The 20,940-nt window shown below is 36.6% G+C and overlaps 1 protein-coding gene across 2 annotated transcripts in view; it reads right to left on the reverse strand.

Annotated features, from left to right (window-relative positions):
* Positions 1-20,940, reverse strand: part of TARBP1 (TAR (HIV-1) RNA binding protein 1) — a 38,579-nt gene that overhangs the window by 15,446 nt on the left and 2,193 nt on the right. For both annotated transcript variants that reach the window (XM_064445714.1, XM_064445715.1), the window contains exons 4-17: positions 20,104-20,252; positions 18,941-18,993; positions 17,036-17,133; positions 15,610-15,745; positions 14,494-14,590; positions 13,545-13,634; positions 12,475-12,613; positions 10,697-10,793; positions 10,226-10,401; positions 7,009-7,106; positions 5,285-5,446; positions 3,519-3,712; positions 2,578-2,833; positions 2,305-2,493 (exon numbers count right to left, since the gene is read on the reverse strand). In XM_064445714.1, the coding sequence (XP_064301784.1) occupies positions 2,305-2,493; positions 2,578-2,833; positions 3,519-3,712; positions 5,285-5,446; positions 7,009-7,106; positions 10,226-10,401; positions 10,697-10,793; positions 12,475-12,613; positions 13,545-13,634; positions 14,494-14,590; positions 15,610-15,745; positions 17,036-17,133; positions 18,941-18,993; positions 20,104-20,252 (1,934 nt within the window). The remainder of the gene's footprint in view (positions 1-2,304; positions 2,494-2,577; positions 2,834-3,518; positions 3,713-5,284; positions 5,447-7,008; positions 7,107-10,225; positions 10,402-10,696; positions 10,794-12,474; positions 12,614-13,544; positions 13,635-14,493; positions 14,591-15,609; positions 15,746-17,035; positions 17,134-18,940; positions 18,994-20,103; positions 20,253-20,940) is intronic.

Here is a 20,940-nt window from a genome sequence, read left to right on the forward strand (position 1 = left end):
TGGAATGGACTCTCAAGAAACCCTTTTTTTTATTTTTGGAGGGGGGGAAGAACACTAAAACACATCCTAGAAACATTTGGTCTTTTCACAAAGAATTTAAACTTTTCTTTTAGTGCAAAGAAAGGCATTGTAACTTTCCTAATAATTCCAAAAAAGAAACTATTGTGTTTCACTTGAGGAGAACAAACAAAACATTTACTACACATTTCTCAGAATCCTGGAATATTTTTCAACTGTTTCATTAATATAGTAAAGTCCAGCACACACAAAATAAAAGAAATTTAAGTTCTAGCACAATTAACATTTGAGTAAATCACAAACAAAAAGGAAAAAGCAGCAGAAGAAATGAAGCCTAAGAACACAGTGCTCCAGGCACCTCTGTGGAAGCCTTTCTGCATTTTACCATAGCAATATTCCGGTTTTGGCTCAAAAATACCCCTTTGTTCCACCCCTTCTAACTATTATTAAAAAAACAAAAAACAAAAAACAGAGTGCCCTGTGGTAGACAAAATTAAAATTATGCTTCTGTGACAAGTGAGTATCAGGCAGTTCCATTTTTTTCTTTCTCATTAGCTAAAACTATATAGCCATTGCACAAGAGATCAATGGCATAGAAACTGCCAAGGAGTGGGATAAGAATATACATAAGTCGACACTTGCTTGGGAACTTTATCTTCATTTCCTTATGAAGGGGCAGAAGGTGGCTCAACCAGATGCCCTTTGTTGAGTATAGGAGACGTTCATTACCTCCTTGATGCCTGCTGTCATGGTATGTCCCACTGCAGACAATGGGATAGCTGTCACATAGACTCAAAGACTCTCAACATTGGCAAAATACACCTTACACAACGCTTGAAATACCAACGCTGAAGTTAAGACAGTAATTCAAATAATTTACACAAATTTTAAGATCAAAGAAGAATAAAATACTTCTTATCAGTTAGTACAACACTGAGCATACAATTATGCATTACAGATATTCATTAAAAGAAAAAGCTAACAGACTCCTAGAACTGAAGAGATATTTTACCTTCTTTGCATACATATCTTATTTTGGCTTGGGTCCACATTAAGACTACAAATACAAAGTGTTATCTGCTGCTTAAAATAGATGACAGTAACATTCTTTGAGGCAAGTTTTCAGAAAGAACAAAGAGAAAATAAATGGGACTATATTTTAAGACACTTAAGTCTAATATGGAGATATCACAGCCATTTTAAACTCCTGAGAAGTGTCCATTTTTCTGTATTTTATTAAAAATCATTTTGGCCTGTCTGGGCTGAAAACAAAGCTGAGACATTTGCTATTATTTACAGTTATGAGTGTGACACCAGGACACAGCTACTTATGGTGACTTCAAAGCAAAACCACAACCCCTCCTAGTATGATTTCTGTGCTAAGAGCCAAGCAGTGCATGAGACTAAGTCTAAGCATAGTCTAAGCATAGATATATACTGGTAATTAATTTGTAATGTATTACTGCTCTGGTAAGTCTTGCAGCCATTGTGGACTGTCCAAACACTTAATTGATGCTCAGAGGCTAAAAAAGCAAAACACCCATGAAAGATTATTTAGAAAAGAAATAGTAAACAACTTTCCAGCGTATAAAGCCAAGATGAACCAATATCCCAGTATTCAAAATGCAGTTTTAGTGACTCAAAATGAAAAAAGAGCACAATGACATATGCAAGAGCTTCTGGAGTACAGGAGGCTGCATTCATCTTACAAAAAGAGTAAAAATTAACTTTGTCTCTTCTTAACTATGTAGGCAGCATTACCATGCAGTATTAAATTGAACTCTGAGGTGACTATTATTTATGTTTTCTACACCTGGACCCTCAGAGGAAAAAAAAACAAACAAAAAGCCCTTAAAGAAGCAGCTGGCTTATTCAATAGCATCTATTAAAGTTTTGCATGGTTCTAACTTTTAAGAAAGTATTTTCATTAAAACGAAACTATTAGAAAAAGGCATAATTTTAACAGAATATTAACAGTTCATGACAGTTTGGGTGGCAAATCCTAAACAAAATATTCAAGAGGACGTGCATAATGTAAAAACAAAGACCAAAAAACCTGTACTTTGTACTTTTCATTTTCTGTATTAAAAGAATAAAAAATATGGGTTTTTTTACCCTCAATCTAATTCTCAGATCTTTTGCCTTAACACTCTCTAAGTAGTACCCTTTTGGAAGTGAAAAATTCATTACAATAGCTGAAGGGAAAACAAAAACTAAATCACATTTTTAGATCCAGATAAAGTTTATGTTCATGTTCTCTTCCCAAGAAAGAAACCTTAAACTGACCTCTTTTATTTTGGCATACGCTTGACCCTTTGCACTTGCAGCAACAGCTAGAACCTCAGTGTCAAAGACAAACTGAACATAAGCTTTTAGATTGGACCAAAATATTAGCTGTGTGTTGCTCAAAGAGGATATAATTTTCCAAGCCAAATCAAATGCTTCTATGCAGAGAGACTCCGCTGAATCTAAAAGCTGAAAACAAAGAGAAGAAAGTGTTACATTTGACAAAACCCACTCTCAAAACTATTAATACCGTGCAGTTGTTTTATCTTTTACCTTGGGAACGAGGACTTTCATGCAGTCAAACACAGGTAAAACTTGGTCTGAAGGAAGAATAGTCAGGGCTTCTAATGCAGACTCTAGAATTTTTCTTGACCTTTTAACTGTAGATAATGACATTTCTGAAGTTTCTTCATACTCTTGGGCCAGTGTTGGAAATGATTTTAGAATGAAACGAAGGCAAATCCACTGGTCACGAACATAGCGTGCAACAATTTTTCCCCATCCTTGAGATGGTGTTTCTTCGCATAAGCTGCAAGGAGGTTATTATTCTAAATATATATTGTACTTCTTTATCCTGCACATTCCTACTCCAACAGGAACAGCTTAACTGTACAAACTCACTATACTTCTTCAAGATGCTAAAATTTACACAGGTTTGAGGGGAGACTGGACAAGTTCGTGGAAGAGAAATCTACAAATTAAATTTTTTAAACACAGTTCTGGGCTCAGGCAGACTCATTGGTCATAAAAATCTGAGAGAGTATTTAATGGAAACATCACTACATGCTGGCTGTCTTTTTTTGTTAACCAAGTATGTGGTTTCTGGCCCTCAGACTTGCTCTGGGCTCCCCTTCCCAACAGTAAATTATTTCAATTTAAGCTTGTCTGCATACATACTATAGCTTTGTGCAGTGTATATAAATTTAAGCTGACATAATGATAATCAATGTTCAAATCTAGCTCTGGCTTCACAGCACTAGAGGACTGAGCAGAACCACCTTTGGTCTGATCAATTATGGCTGCTTTAACGTTCTAAAACCTGAATGTTAAGACAAAAGAGCAACTGAATGAATAGTTTGTGTTCAGAATTCTTCATTTTTATCTCAACAAAAAGTTATCAAAACAAAACAACAGGAAAAGCCAGCATCTTAACCACTACTTCACATTAATCAGATTTAGTCCAGATAATTACTGAAGCTATAGCACAGACATACCTACTTTTTTCTTCAGTATAAGATGGTTTCTTTAATACTTCATTGAATTGTGAAAAGGAAATATATCTCTTCAGAGCATCCACAGCAGGCAAAGATTCAAGGTGCGCTTCAGGTTTCTGATCCATTATCTCACAAACTGCTGAAAGTGAAGCCATGCTAGCTACTTTTTTAATTTGTTCTTTAAGCTTCGGCTCCTAATTAAAACCAAATCATACATGAACAAACATGCGCCAATTTCTTATAAAATGATACATATACATTTGATAATCCTCCTATTAGTATCACCTCAGACATCATAAGGTAGCAACTCTGCATCTTTCTACTTCCCTGTTTTCTTACCATAGGCACAACACAGCTTTGCTTGGCTGGGTCAGTGCGATCAATCACAAGCTGCAAGCATTGAAAAGGGTATAAATCTTGCAAGTTACAGTCACTTATTCGTTAAGTGCAGGCGCCTAGTTTGACTATGATGGAACGCTTCTATATTGCCAGGTAGCTAGCCATTAGATAGCAATTACAAAAATGATGTGGGTCCACGTAGTCAGAAAACCAGTGCAACGACCCAGCTGAAATTCAGAATATGACATGCTAACTGCTCCAAGAGGCTAAAAGGTCACAACACCTGCTATGATTATTTTATGTAACAAATGCATATATTCAAAGAATAATGAAATAAGAAGCCTCAACAGAAAAAATTCAAGAAGCATATAGTTCCCTAATAGTATTTTAATATCTTCAAGTCACTTTCAGCTGAGCAGAGCACAGAAAGATCCTCCTCTGTAATTACTCAGCTTTTTCTTTCTTCTTCTTAAACTGAAGAGGTACTATATGCGCAAGTGAAGAAATTATCATGACTATATAATTCCACTGAATTCAAAAGAAGGTGGTAGAGGCCCCCAGTGAACACTAAGTTTGAACCATAAAACGTTTACTCTGAAACTACTGGCATAAGTATGTAATTCGCATAACCAAAGGGAAAAACAAAATACATCTTGCTCTGTTTCCTTAGAAAAGTAAACCTACATACTAAATACTTAGACTTTTTTTGTATGTGTTATTAACTGTTCTTGATCAATAATTCAACCCAGAAAAATGTCAAAGATTATACTGCCCAGAAATCTTAAATCTCCTCCTTTTATAGAAATTATTGTTTCTTTACCTTTTGAAAATATACCTGTCTCAGATATACTGGCCTAATAGATACAACTATGGGACAATAAACATAACTATATCAAAAAGCCAAAGCAATGCTGGGTTCTGGAATTTTTTTCTTCCTCTATATGTTCCAGCTTGAAAATTCAACAGATCATTAATACAAAAGGTATTTTCATTTAACAGTAACTTCCTTGGTAAGACTGGTTCATATTTGAGGGAAAAGCTTTTGAGTACACGAACTCCATTATTACAACTGAAGTTTTACTTTAGCTATACAGGCTTCTAAAAAATGTAATATAAGAAAACAAAAGTACTAAATATATTAGCTACAAATATTTTACATTAACATTACACTGCCAACTATAGATACATATGCCTTAGGGAATATATACACACATACATATTCACACAAACGTATATATTAGTATGTAAAATAAATTATGTTAATAATAAAAATAAAATATTTTAAATTAAGTTCCATTTATAGTATGTTTGTACATTTTATAGAATCTAAATACTATATAAGCATTACAATGAAAATATTCATTTTAATTAGGATTTATTGCTTTATTTTACATTAATATTTACTGTTGTAAATAACGTTAAATTACCTCTTCACAATTTTTCTCCTGAAGATTACGAATAGATGCGTTTGTCAGGGACAGAATGAAATTGTTGATAGACTGTACTTTCTTCCAGCTGACTTGCGAGCACAAATTCACTATCTCTGGAATTAAAGCTAAGTAAAGATCACAACGATCCAGATCGCCAACCTAAAAATGAGGAAAGAAAAGGTAAACTGAAGCATTAAGAGAAGAAAACTTAAACTGAAAAGAAAACTAACAGTAACAATGATAGCAGAAGGAAAACAACAGTTGTCATTGTAGTTGAGCAATATTGAGTCTTTAGTTTGGGGTTTTTTTAAAGTTATTTTTAAAATCTTTTCATCTTTCAGGTTGTTTTAGTATTAGGATCTGGAGTACACCTTAGAAGAGACAGTGTGAATTTCTGAAAGAAGTCTCCACTTCTTTTAATTGGTAAGTTTACTTAACTTCCCTTCCTGAGCCCAAAGGAATGCCATGTAAAAACACATGAGCTAGCCTGAGTATCAGAAGCAGCGTTCAAAGTCAACTCAGTTGCTGGAACACATCACAGCACAGCACCCTGTACACACGCAGCAGTACACCTTGCACTTCTTCCCCGACTACATGTTATCTCATGGCTATATTCTTGTTTTATGGCTTTTTATTCTTCTCTTGTATTTGCAACTTTTCTCCACATACCATAAAAAACCACCCCTGTATAAAGCCATGCACTCAAGGAACTGAATGAAGAAAGATCTTTTCCTGCTTTAGTTCTGAGAGAAAATACACCTTTGAATTTTCACTCAGTTCTCCTGATTCAACCTTAACTTTTGTTTTAACGCAGGACCACTTTTCACATCAATCTTCCATCGCACTCATGTTTTGGAGACGATGCACTATTAGATCTCTTTTCTTACCCTGCGTTTCCCGTTCAGTTGTACTTTCCGTACTGTTTCTGAGAAAGTACCCCAGAGCCCCATGCTCCTCTCCAAGACCCTTGCAGAAACACACACTTTCGTTTCCCCTCCACCTTACATACCAATCCCTCTTTCTCATATCTGTTTTCTTCCAAAAACAGTATCATTGTCCTCATCAACATTACATTCTAATTCCTCTTCCTCCATCTGGAAACGTGTGCAGATATTTTGCTTTACATGTCTTGTGTCTTTCTATTTACAGATGACTTTAAAGCTCTTTACAGTAGGAAACGTGCACCGCACTGCCCCCCAAAAAGCAGCACATTCTTTCATACATCCAACAGGGTATTTTTAAAGAAGTCGAACTCCTCTACCATCATGTAATTTTGCTTCAAAAGTCACAGGTTTCTCTGGGGTATAAACTTAAACACTGGCCACAGCAAAGAGCAAACAGTGGATTCAATAAAGTGGAGTCAATGAAGATGTTAACCAGGCTGAGTACTAGAAGTCTCCAAACTTCAAACATCTTATATCCACAACTGTACCAGTAGATACAATACAGTATCATATGATACTCATGATTTCTTACTCTATGGTTTCTTTAGATTTGAGAAGAACCAAGGAATATGGGCTACAGGCACTAAACGCTACTTGTCAAGACACCTTTTTTGCTGTATTCTTAACTGTGCCCATTCAAAAAAGTTAACGGAAGTGTTTCTATGCAAATTGACTTTCTAGATGTTTAAAGATTTGATCTGAAACTAAACTAGGAACACTGGTAAATCAAATTAACAAGAAAACCACACCAAAGTACATCTCTTGATAATTACTTACAGTGCTTAACTCATTTGTAGTAAGCCGTCGGAGAACAAAATCAAGAATACTTTCCACAGGTATCATTAGAGATTTCCAGATAAAAACCAATACCCTATCTGTGTGAAGAGAAAAAAAAAAAGATATCTTAACATACAGAAATACACTTTAAGAAATTTATTATATCATGCAGATTTAACTAAGTCACAGAGTTAAAGTTATACAGTAATAAGTATTCAAATACCTAAGAATACCTTAAAACAGCTCTGTACTCTTTGGCACTGTAAACTATAGGGCTGAAAGAATCAAACCAGATGATATTCGTTCCTGAGATGTATCATAAATTAGCGACCCAAAACCCCCACAAAAAAAGAAGACCAAAGCATAACTTTCCAACTTTTGATGCACACTTTCGTCCTATTCCCAACCCTCTGCACAAACCGCATATTAGTTTGTTCTTCATTAAAAAGTTAAAGTTTACATATCCAGCAATTATTGTATGTGAGGAAAAGGCAGTTATCCATTTCTAGTATGTACAGCAGTAAAAACCCTTTTTTGGTTTGGTGTTTTTGGCTTGTTGTTTTTTTGGTCTGGGTTTTTTTTGTTGGTGTGTCCCCTCCCCCATTTAGAAGTAATTCAGCTTTGGCTATAGTCTTAAGATTCCAGTCAAGTAGCTTCCTGGCTTAACATTGTAAATAAAAATGCAAGCTTGTAACACAAAATAGGATACTTTCTCTAAGAAAAGGCTAGGCTACAAAGTATGCCACATGTACATAGCATTTCACAAATGAAAAGACAAGGAATAACACATCAATATGAAAACGGAGTTAAAATACTCCGCATGACCACCTCATTCTAAAAATGTCAGTGATTAGTTTCAATATCTAGGAAAGCTACCCAGAGGTTGTATCTGCTGACTTTTTTCTGGAGTTAACCCTGAATTGTATCTCATGTAGTAAAATTACTATGAAATGAAAAACCTTCAAAAGGCCGAAATATAAAGGGACAGATTTCCAGAAGTTCCAAATCGATACTGTACTTGCTTTCAATGTTCTCTGTTAAAATGGCTCATTGGACTGCATTTCTAATGCTTAACTTGTTAGGAACAGTTTAACTATGTCAGATTATTATCACATTTCGTAAATTTCAAATCACTAAAACACCTTCTGCAATTAAAATTCAGAAATTCTTCAGATAAACATGTAAGCCAGTAAAATCCAATTCACTACCAGTGGCTCTGTAACACTATCAAAAAAATAATTAGCAAAAACTTCCTGTTTAAAATAGTGAAGTCTAATAATGGCACGGACAGCAAAACCTGTAGAAAAATGCTGCTGCTTTCAGCATGCATTGCAGACATGTTTATCCCCATTAAAGTATACTTAAACACTTCCCAACTGTTGTTATTTTTGTTTTACAAGCTTAAATTCCTTTCTTCTTCCCTCCTGTTTTACCATTTATCCATTTGACAGATAGGACTTTTCACCTCATGTTTAATCAATGCAGAAGCAAAACTTCTGTATTTCACATTACTCTTCCCATCTCTCAACACAGCCAATTCACAGCTGCAGAAACAAGACTTATTATTTGGCTCTTCTGTGCAGGAGAAAGAAGCACAAAAACATTGTAGGAAATAATACAATAAAAGTAATCCTTGTTTAGCTTAACACAAGTCCAATTCTGAAAGCCTCCTGGAAGACTCTACCGACGACGAGGTGTACTGGAGTACCTATGGGGGCATTTAAAATGACAGAGACACTGTGATCCTCAGCCTTGCCATGTTTCAAGAGCTCTGTTAGCAGAACTTAACATGTTAAGTCAGGTATCAAAATTCTCAAGGCAGGAGCGATCAATTATATGTCTACATTAGCAAGCAGAGTGGCACATAAGGAAATGATTTACAATCATTTTACTTGACACTAAAAAATTAACATGCGCTTGCATGTGTTTTGGAGGGTTCTGCTTCAGGCTTGCTCTAGCCTCATGCTGTGGACTGAATGCACACTGGCAGTTGGGACACATCTTCCAGTCTAGTTTCACCTGAAGGAATCCACTCCAGTGGTCAGAGACCACCCCACAATATGAACTTCAATAGTCTGCATAATTAGTGCTCAGTATTTCAGTCAAACAGCAAGAATGCAAGAAGGGGGTGACTGTATAAATCACTTTTTAAAACTAGGTTAAACATTTACTTCAGGGCTGCGTTTAGACATCTTTATGAAACCTGGATGCAGAATCTGAAATAATTCTTTTTCAGGTAGGAGCCTAGATCCATGGCTCCTGCTCCAAAATTATTTTTTTATTTCATGTTATAAAAATAGCAAAAAAAAAATCCCCAAACAATCTGGGGAAGCAGAAACCAAACGCCAAGATTCCTCTTGTTCCAGTTCAGCATCCTAATTAATGAAAAAAAAATTTTTTAAATGCAATTTTTCACTTGCTCTCAGGAAAAAATTATAGAACTATTCTGGTTACAAATTGACAAAGTTCTAATAAAAGTAGTACAGGCTCCATAGCTTTTGTTCAGACTCTCCTGAAAGATCTACAAGTTAAAATGCTCGATCCGGGGCGGGTGTGTGTGTCAAAATTCACAGTCAGATCATCAGGCTTGTGCTTCAGTGGGCACCCCTTAACTAACTTTTTAACTAAGGTCAAATTGAAGCAAGTCAGTTAAGCATGCCTACTGAAATCATGCCTAATACTGTGAAATAATCAAAGGTATCCTGCCTTTTGCTGTCTAATCAGCGTTAGTTGAGACGGGTATCTACCAGTTAACTCAGAAAACAGTGTGTCTAGCGGGATCACTGCAGGCACTCACAGAAGGCTCCGGCTGAACCCAGGGCAAATAAGCAAGTTAGGCTGGGTTTCTGTACTAACTTCTTTTTGAAAGGTCTAAATGATTTATGGAATCCTTATGTTGTCAAAGAATAGGCCTATAAATATTTGTAATACAGTCACGCTCTCCACATTTTAACTCACCACTAATCTAATCCTAATGGGTAACAACTGGAGGGCTTCCACATTCTCAATTCCCAGTCCTTAGGACACCTTCACAAGAGCCCCTGTAGGATTGGACCCACAGCTCAATTTTGTAACAGATATGCCAGACTGTCAACTTTTACATTTACCACTTCTAGACTACTAATAATTTGACAGTATAGCCTTAAAACATTAAGTACCTTAGCTTTAGTTAGACTATAATTAATAGACGACACAGTATACTGAAGATATCACTAACCATCTTGTGTTTTGGAACATTTTAACGAACGGGTCTGCAATAACTTCAAGAGAAGCTGTAGGCTTTTATCTGTTTTCAGTGTTGGTATGTAAGCATTACTGCCAAGTTTCATCAAGACATCCAGAAGAGGGTTCAAGAAAGCCTCTAGTTCAATCCATTCTATGTTGCTTTTTCCACTACACAAAAACAAAAATTAAAAAGAAAGTCTTCTTCTGAGTATCTGCCTTAAGTGCTGAAGTCACTTATGGAAATAAATCGGACACAGGTTTCCAAGTCACTTAAGTATCTTTAGAAATGTTACCCAGTATGTTTGCAGCAGCAGTTGGACAAGGTCTAAGGAATGATCAGGCTGACCGAAAGTCCACAGAGAAAAATGGACAACTTCCTGACTTGATCAGGCTTCTACTGGATTCTTCGGGAGTAGGGGGGTTGAAAAAGAGAGAAACATGAAGTAGGGTATTTCTTACTTACCTGTATTTATTCCTCATCTCCTCCACATCTGCAGCCAACAGAATCACTGTTGCGACAAGCTTAGCTTCAAACCAGTCAGGCATAAAGCAATTTTCTCCTGATTAAAGATATTTTAAGGTTTCCATAGTATTTAAAAAATACCTTCAATATTAATTTTTACAACTTTTGGTTTTATAACTTAAAATAAATTAGTTGTATAACAATTAATGCTAACAAGAATATTACTAATTTTTTTTGCATTCTTTTATCTAGATACAAACTAAACTCAAACACAATTGCTTTTCCTCTGAGCCTCAAAGAGGCTTATCTCATTGGCCTCTATGCTCAAATCAACTTTAGGCAATGTGATATGTTATTTAGTAGCTCCTGATAGGCTTTTCTACTGCTTTTAAAGATACATTAGCATATTCAAATGAAGTTAACCAAGAACATAATTCCACTATGCCTTGTCAGAAACATCGGCTGTGATTTTAACCAGCTAAAAGTTACACGAAGAACTAAAACTATTCTGTCAAAAGGAAATAAAAAAACTAACTGAAGTTACTCTTTTCATTGATCATCTATGCGGGACCACATCATCATACTTATAAAACTGTTTCTTAAATAGTAGCACATATGCTGGTTTTAGGTTTTTTTGACTGGTATGGTTTTGGATTTGGTAATTTAGAAAGCACAACACACTTTGGAGGTCCAGTTCAAGCAGCTGGACATGGTTTGATTCCCCACCGCTCCCCCTCCATACATAAGCTAATATTCAAATCAAACCAGAAAATTACAAACGTAACTTTTTAGAAGTGAAACACAGATGGTTTGTCTTCGGAATTACAGATAATATAGACCAAGGACTAAACAAACATTTCAAGAAGGAGAGAATATCTGCCAAGATTTTTAGCAAAGCATTTACCTTGGAATATCAATAGCCAAAGTTTGCTCACAACAGGAAGCTTCTGAAGCTATTCATCATTAGCAAATTCTGACCTAGCTTTTCTATTTCCTATAGGTATATATTTTAAAAGTGTTCAGTTTTTACATTAAAAAACTATATAAAATTCACTACAATTGCAGTACTTAAGTAGCAAATAAGTGAGTGCCACACAAAAGTTAAAGCAGTCAAAAAGTCAATTTGCCATTCCTTTCAATATATCTGAAAGAAAACTCTGCCCTGAAGTAATAATATTTGAAAATGTGGCAGGGAACAAATAAGTCCCTTCAGAATTTATCTGCATATTGATACAGCATGCAAAAAACCTTCTTTGGCTGTAACCTGTGGCGGCTCACCTGCTGCACGTGGTTTAAGATCAAAAGAACTTCACTACACAGGAAGGGGCATAACGAGCTTCCAAACTGCTTAACTGTATGGCATCTCTCTCCATAAATATACTTGGTCATTTTACAAACCTCTGCTGAAAAAGGCTACAGAACCTGTATCTATTTACCTTCCCTCACGCCTTCCTCTGCCCCCATACTCTAGTATTTTCAGGCACCACTTAAAAAGTAACAAAAGACATCTAACAGAGAAGCATCAGTGCAGCATTAACACCGAATATTAAGGCTCAATTTCAAGTAATACTGCAGGACTGCGTTTTATGAAGGAAAACTGGAATTAGAAAATAAAGTTCAAACTAAAGAAATGTGAATACCACAAATTGGACAGAATTTGAATAGGTAAAATATAAATAAAAAACCAGCTCTTCTAGCCAAAGGATTTTTGTAATTTTGTCATTTTTTGCTTAAATTATCTTTAAAAATCTTTTTATATTAATAAACTTTTAACTTACTTTCAGATGCTGGTGTCTTAAGAAACTCTCCCACAAGACTGCGTACATATTGACATAAAGATGATGTCTCTCCATGTTCAGAATCAGAGGTTATCGACTTTCTGAAGCTTCCATCATTCACTTGTAACCAACTGCAAAGCTAAATTAAAACCAGTATGTTACTATTTAACCATCAATGCCAGTTCTGTACTGACATTACCAACATAACAGCTCACTAAAGCACTGTTAGTTGTGGGGAAATGAGAAGTAGCCAAAAAGAAATGATGTATGATATACAGAAATAACGGTCTGTAGAATCTGATGAGCAAGAGCAGCTTCAGCTGATGATGTTACATCCACTTGGTACCCTTATTAAAAGTAGAGAGAGAAGCCAAAGCCAAAGTCATGGCTCTGTGGATTTAGTAAGATGCTCTGCTTCGCACTCTCTCCATGAAGTTACCGACCATGCAGAGGAGTGAGCACGGATCCCTGATGGGTGAGATTACAGATACTAGCACAGGCTTACCAATAGCAATTTTAGTTCCTACAGTCTTGACAAAGATTGCAGACTAGGACTGTGATGAACACACAGAAGTCTCTTAAAGGACCAGTATTCAGGGACCAAAAGTCTGAGTAAGACCTGATTCTCATTTGCATTTCAATACGATTACACCCAACAGCTGTAATACCAAGATGAACTCTAGGAAACAATGAACTGGGGCATACAAGCTCTAATGGAGTTCAAAGAAACCTCTGCCTCAAGAAAGAGCTTTTCCTTCTGCACAGTTGAGAATTTCTGCATTAAGAAAGAAAAAGTCATATTTTTCTCCCAACCCACCTTAGAATTCTTCTACTTTGAATCTGTTGAATAATTTTTTTAGGGTTAACATTAACATCTCTATAGCATTAAAAAAGAATAATCACAGCTTTCAAGTGAAACAAAACCACCAGGACTCACACCCAGAAATTCCATAATGTACCAATGCAAAACTTGCTAACTATTTAAATATTAAATTAGCAAAAATATATCATGCACCCATATAGGTACTAAAAAAAAGTTTGACGAACATAAAACCAGCTTCAGTTCTCACCTCCACCCATAACAGAGTATCTCTCCTTAGGGACTCCTCTGGTCTAAGGGACTGAAGAAAGCTTGCAAATTCTGGGAGGGACACTTTCTCCTGGAGAAATTAATCAAGATACAATAGTTGTCAACATAATACACAACAGATAACATCTATATAAGGACTTAAGGAGTTTGCCATCATCTGGCAACAGCTTCAGAAGAAGAAATTGACTTTTCCCTTTCCATGACACAGACTCGTTTTTGCCTCTTTGGGACCAATTTATCTTTACCACGGAACACAATTCAGATTTCCCAAGTATAAAAAAAACCCAACTCTGAAAGTTAATGAATGATTAGAAGAATAGTGCTAGTCACTGATGACACCTTTTAAATGAAGGTACATAAATGAGTAAGAGTCACCAATAAGTACTATTTCTAAAAGAAATTCTGCTCAGAGAATGGTATAGCCGTAACACACAACATGGAAGACAATCTACCAATCTAAAAAGCAAGCATGTTATAAAACAACCCAAACATGAATACTTCGCTGCATAATTAAAATCTTGCTATTTCAACACTAATGGCCATTTTAGCATTCTGGGATTATGAATACTTTTATTCTTGTAGGTATTTCAGAAAGTCCACTTAGTTTCTATCTGTTAAAACCTGAGTTTACACAACAGATATCATAATAGGATATGATTCCATAACTACTGCATAAAAACCTAGAAGAAAACATCAACTAATAGAAGGTAATGAAAAAATACATCTTACAAAAACCAAAGTTAACAGAAGCATACCCACACTTACATAGTACTGATTTTTTTAAGTAGTCAATAAAAAAATTGCAGATCCAGCAGAACCAGTTGTTCCATGTTATTTAGCAGTTTTTTGAATCTTGTTTACCCTGTAAAAGTGCTAGTGTATTCCTATTACATCAGAAAGAAAAAAAAAACAACCAAAACTAAACTTACCACATCTGTCAAATGCATAGCTGTTTGAAGAAGATAGCACTGAGCAGCTCCACGCAACAAAATCTGATGGGTAATCATAGTACACTGGAGAACATCTCTGGAAAGAGGAAACATAATGCACAGTGGAAAACACACACTTAGGATGTTTAAACATCTTCATGTATTTGCTAATTATTAACCATCTGCAGTATATTAGATTGTATTTAACAAACATTCTACTAAGCATAACATAATGATTGCCTGATCAGGCAGCGTACAGTCTGGAACCAGGACTACTACTATATGTATTTTCAAAAACTGGTATTAAAACTTGGATAAGCATTACCTGACGAGATCAAAAGCATGGTGGGGTGGGGGAGCGCAAAACAAAACTATAACTACAGGCACAATGCCCATGATCACATCAGTTCAAACTGCTATTTTATTTCTGTATTTATTACAGATAGAAATGCAAATACTAAATTACGTTCGCCACCAAATTCCCACTCTAGCACAAAGCGGTAAGAAACCTGCAATGATCTTATCAGCAGAGGTGTGTCACTTTTGGGGTTTTTTTGCAAACTACTTTTATCCAATATTCCCTCAACCACCAGTAAGATTTTATTTCAAAGCTCAGATTTGATTGAAGTGGAATAATTACTGATTTTTAGTGGCTCTAGGAAGCAAAAGCAGACACTTAGGAAACACCAGCATGATTAAGGACAATATGCATGCCAAGAACTTTTACCTAGCCTTTTATTTACAGGTCTTTCTGTTTCCAATTTTTTGGGCTGTCCCGATATAGCCCTAACTGCCATAAAACAGTTTTTAATGTAATTAGGAGATATCAGTTAGGAATTATGGAAGACAAGGGAAAAATGATGCCGAAAGAAAGGTGATAACAAAAGACTGAAATGCAAAACACCCATGCTTTTAAGTCACACAGAGACATAAACACATTGGTTCTTAAATTGCTTTCCTCTGTGAATTAGACATAAGGGAGACAGAACTTTCCATTCCCATGCACAGCCATCACATCCTCCCATAAGTAATAAACATTAATTAAATCCTGGCTCCCCAGATGTTCAGCACATTTCTTTACAAATCCATAAGAACACAATGAAGCGTACGTTCTACCTTAAAGCATGAAGTCCTTCAGTGCCCAGTACTTTACACGCAGGGATATATGCCAGAGCCATAGAAAGAAACAAGACGGGAACAGCACACCAATGCCTGTTTGTCATCTTCTGAATAAATTTTAACAGGAAACTACCTTAAAATAAAAGTAAACAAAACAAACAATCCAGAGTGATTTCTTGTTCTCCAATGCATTTAAATGACATGGACCCCAGCAGAAGAGACTTATGATCATTTCTGAAAATTAGATGAAAGACAAGAGAATAATTTCCTAATTATTTCAATGAAAAAAGTATGTTCCAAAGAAGTCTGTCAATAAGGTAATACGATAAGGAGATAACCAGAAATAAACTGAATTTTGGCTTTGGTGATCTAACTAATCACCACATTCAGTAATGGAATTTTAACTCTGATTGTTTTGACTACTAGATAATGCCTTTTTTAAGCTGCTGCTCAGCGTGCAATGGCAGACCAAGGTACGCAGGGATTCAACCAGTTTAATGGGCACTGGCACAGCCAAAGCAAGCCTCATCAAGACACCGCAACTACAATTTGCAGAAGCAGGTCACCCAGCCTCAGGGTTGCTAATTGCAGACCCTCCATTTTGTGATAAAATACATGCCTGGGACAGGGCAGAGAAATGGGGCATTACAAACCTTAAGGCATTTCCTACCAGAACATGTACCTGCAGATAGAGGGTACTGAACAGAGCTGGTTCTACTGTTATTTAATCCAGTTAGACCAGATAGTAAATTCTGGTCTGTCAAAGGCTGCTCCTTCTTTTCAGCATACACTAACACCAAAATTTTGAACAATCTCAGAAATCTTGCTTCATCCAACCTCACAATAACAGAATCCTTACTCAGCTTCAGACTTGGAATGGCTCTTTTGAATGCCTAACTACACAGGTTGTGACTAAAAAAGTCTGCAGATAGGGTAAAAAAAAAAAAACAAAACACCAAAAACCAAAAAACCCCAAACAAACAAAAAACCAGACAAACCCAAACACAACAACAACAACAACAACAAAACCACACCAAGACCCCCAAAACAAACAAAAAAGCATAGTTCTAAAGATCCTGCTAAGCAGTATTATTTACACTGACAAATAAAGAAAAAGAGAATCTGCAAACACTGTTCACCTTCAGAAGTTAGGAGTCTGGGTTTTTTAATAAAAAAAGTGTCTGCTTCAGCCTGCCCCTAAAACAATTTTGTAGCTTAATACTGCAGCATCCCTCAAAGCTTTTGAAGACCTCTCTCTCTTCTCTGGAAACTTCACTGCCACAAGAAGAACTACTCCTTCTTTTCTCTCAAGTAATGTAGAAATACAGCGGTAAATGTTTATATGAGATCCAGAAAATAGGTCCATAATTTTTATTTGGTTTCTTTATTTAAAAAAAAAGATAAAGGTGAAATTGAAACATACCCTTTTGTTCCTCTGGAAGAAGCATGACATAAGTAGTCAAAAACTTCTGTAGCCTCATTCCCAAAGGAGGACAGGCTCCCATTAAGTGACCTGGTGTCCTGTTGTGTTTTAAACATCAAATACACAAATAGCATGTTAACAGCTACAAGTAGGATTGCCCCTAAACAAAAAGAAAGTGCAGTTTAGTGGTTACTTCACTGCAGAGACTGCTCCAACAGGCCACAGAGATGGAGTGCATCAGCTTACATCCTCCCACTTATCCCAGTATTAGAACAGCATCCAGCAAACACAGAGGATGGGGACAGTCACAACAGCATGACTCTCCCAGGCCACCTACAAGGATGTGGTGGCAGCACATTGGCATTGAAGCGCAGCCTCAAGTCATCAGGCCTGAGAGCATCTTACGTTGAGCCCACAGTCAGAAATGGCGCTGTCAGGTCAACCCCATGCCCACACCCACAGAATGATGCAGGGCTCTGGGAGTGGGTGGCCAAGCCCCACGGGACAAGACCAGTGGTATGCAGCAGGGATGTGACCAGTCTGATCTGGAGAACAGCAAAGACAGATTACCTACACAAGTGTGCTAGGGAGCAGGATTTTAAAGTCAGTATAAACCAAACTACCAGCCAGCACAGAATGTTTTATGTCAAGATGCAAGAAATGCTCCACGAGACCAACAGAGACAACCTGTGTCCTACCAGGAGTCTCAGGATCCTGACTATCAACGATTAGCATCAGACAGTCATGAGGTATTACAGTTTTCTCTCACACAGCCTGACATTAACCATAACAACTCTGTATATTCTTGCTATACTCAGACATGCACCCTCCTCTACACATCCCAGTGCTTTCACCAGAAATACGGAAGCTAAGAGAGATTATAAAGCATCGATCCAACACAGCTCTAACACACCCCCAAACACTCAGCACATGCATCAACTTCTGACTTCCCGTCAGTGTATGCCCATGGAAAAGCATACCACAGCCAGCTAATTGAGATATGTGTTAACTGCTGCGAAACCCAGAGAGGTCACATTTGTCCTGTCGTGTTTAGAAGAAACAACCTATTTTGACTACACTTTATCCAGAATCACCCAATTCAAACTTACCACGAGTTTAATAAGCGACAGCCACATTTTTCCCTCCCCCAAAAAAGAGTGCATAAATAGACAGCGTCAACTTTTCTAGCTGCCTAACAAGGTCAGCCAGTCGAGGCTCCTCCAACACTGTTCTGAACTGAGTTTCAGAGTGCTAGCTGAATCACCCACGCCACTGCATTTGGCAAAATGCTGAGTGCATGAAGTGCATTCAGCACTTTACATTCTCAGTACTCTCTGTGCAACTAGCACAAAGGACTGAATGCCATCAGTACACTGAACGCGTAGCAACCTGCAACGCCTAAACTTTTATCTGTTCTTCATATATTTACACCAAGGAAGGCCACTGTCATCTGTTGACCTCAAAGAGTCTCCTGGGAAAGAGTGTTAATTTCCCAAAACCTAGTCAGGCACCGTTGAAAAAACACCTTATCAGTTATGAATTAGCAATAATTCTTTCTGTATGGCAAGAAGATAAAGAAGTATTTTTTTATCTTCTCGAATTATTCATTTATCGTATCTCAATTAATTTCCAAATTAGTATTTCAAGATCAGGTGTAAAGTAGGACCTTGAGGCGTCCCTATGTTGTTATTACTAGGATAAAATTGAACCTACTTCATCTTACTCAGAGCCACCCATCTTTCCTGAAACAGTCTTTACCTGTCAGGGAATTTAGCAACACCTTTTGTTTATTAATGCATTTTCTTTATCCAAGACCTTACCCACATACTACTAAAACTGGTATTATTAGAATACATTTCCAATAATTGATATATTTATTAAAAAAAATAAAAAACAGTGCCTTACCTGCTATACAGGGAACTTTCTGAGAGGGCATCCATTAATGGTCCAATAATAAACTGATCAAAGGAAACAAGAACAACGGCTAAATGTACACTTGCAACACACTGTTACATAGAGGCTACATAGACTTATTTCACCAGACTTAGAAGGACTAAGTCAGAAATTCGAGAACGTTCTAGCAAGTAGTAACTAGCAGAAGCAAGAAGAGGAGGAAGCTAAAGAGAAGGGGGAGCAAGAGAATAAGCAAGCAAAGCTTTTTTTTTTTAAACTGGGAACATTTCACAAAGCATTGTGAAAGGTGCAGACAAATAAGAAATCCTTTTGGGAAATGGAGGAAAGATATTTCAACATGAAATAGAAGACAGACTGGGGTGTTTTTAAGGTTGAGCGGATTTCAAGTTAGTCATCAAGAGGCTGACTTAACTGGTATAAATCAAAAATGTTAACTTCTGAGGGCAACGCTCCTTCCATGAAGGAGGGAAGGAAGAAATAATAGTACAATACATATCATTCCTTACTAAGGTGTAGGCTGGTTAGGGAGTTAACCTACAAGCAATACTAAATAAAAAAATAATTACAACTTAAAACATTTCTTCCCACATACAGGATATTTTAAAGCGTGGTTTTTTTAATGGGATACAGTAATACACTGACAGTCAGATACTCTGATACTCAGAGACATTCACCTCCTCACTTGGTTATCTAACAATGCATCTTCAAAATCCATCCTTGTGTAGGAGACACTATACACAGACTTGAAGTCTGTTGACCAGGTTTATCCAAGACTTGTGTTCAATCAATTAATATTAACTAATGATTTTTGAAAGGTTCAGAGGGCTCTGAAAATCTGAAGCATCAATCACCCCTCTGAGAATTTCACTGCTGGTAACAAATTTCAATAAATTGGGAGCCAACTTCAACTAGAGAGGATTAGCTTGAAGTATAGGAACGAACCGCTGCACTCAAAAATGTGTTCCCTTTAGCCAGGCCATTTTTCAAGTAATTACGTATTTGACACCACTTACAAATACTGCTATCACTTTCACAGCTAAGATGGTATTTTTACAGAATGTCTCTTATTTCAACACTACTGAGGCAATCGGTGTTAAGATATATTACAAATTAGAACATCTGCTTGTTCTGGCAAGTAAGGGTAACGCACTTACCTCTGAAAAACCGAATGCATTTGGAAGATGCTTTGTTTCATAAAGCTCCAGAAAATGAAGAACACCTTCCTTCATCAATGTTTTATTCTCACTCTCAAACATTCGTTTATAGATGCACATGTGCCATGATGGGTGAAACAACCAAGAACCTGTTAAAAAAGCAAACTCTTCTAAACTGACACAGAAATGAGAGGGACACTTTAACATACTAACATACAGCATTCTGATGTTCTGGACAACATCATAGCCAATTCACAGGACATTTGAAAAAGATGATTACAGCTATTAGATTTATAAAAGTACCCTGATAAATCTCCAATACAAAAAAAAATTATTAACATGGCTTTCAAAACTTACCCTCTAAATTTCAGTAGTTACAAATTAAAATGACTAACAAATGCAAAAACCATGGCCTTTTTCCTGGAACTCTCCTCATCTCAACACTGCATTCACCTACAACACCTTCACATTAGCAGTCTTCCCACTTTACGAATCTCTGAACTTTAACTTCTAACATCTTGTACTACCTAATTAGATGTATTCCATCTCCCCTACAAAAGAAGACATTACTTCCTTCACCCTGCTGTCTCGGCAGTCACTTTGTTTCTCCTCTTCCCACTTCCAATGAAGGAGTTGTGCATGTAACTTGGCTCATATGACTCACCCCAAGAACCTCTGGCTTTCTTTTACTTTCACATTAGCTTAAATAAAGCAAAACATAGTGAAAAAGGACCATTTAGTTGGGTTTGCTGACAGAAAAAAATATTTCATTATGACATAAGCGATAAGCATATACTAGGATTTCTTCTTGTTGCATCTCGGAGCCGAGCAGGACTG

The sequence above is a fragment of the Phalacrocorax carbo genome, chromosome 3 (assembly GCF_963921805.1).
Source record: "Phalacrocorax carbo chromosome 3, bPhaCar2.1, whole genome shotgun sequence".
In the NCBI taxonomy this organism is placed as follows: domain Eukaryota; kingdom Metazoa; phylum Chordata; class Aves; order Suliformes; family Phalacrocoracidae; genus Phalacrocorax; species Phalacrocorax carbo.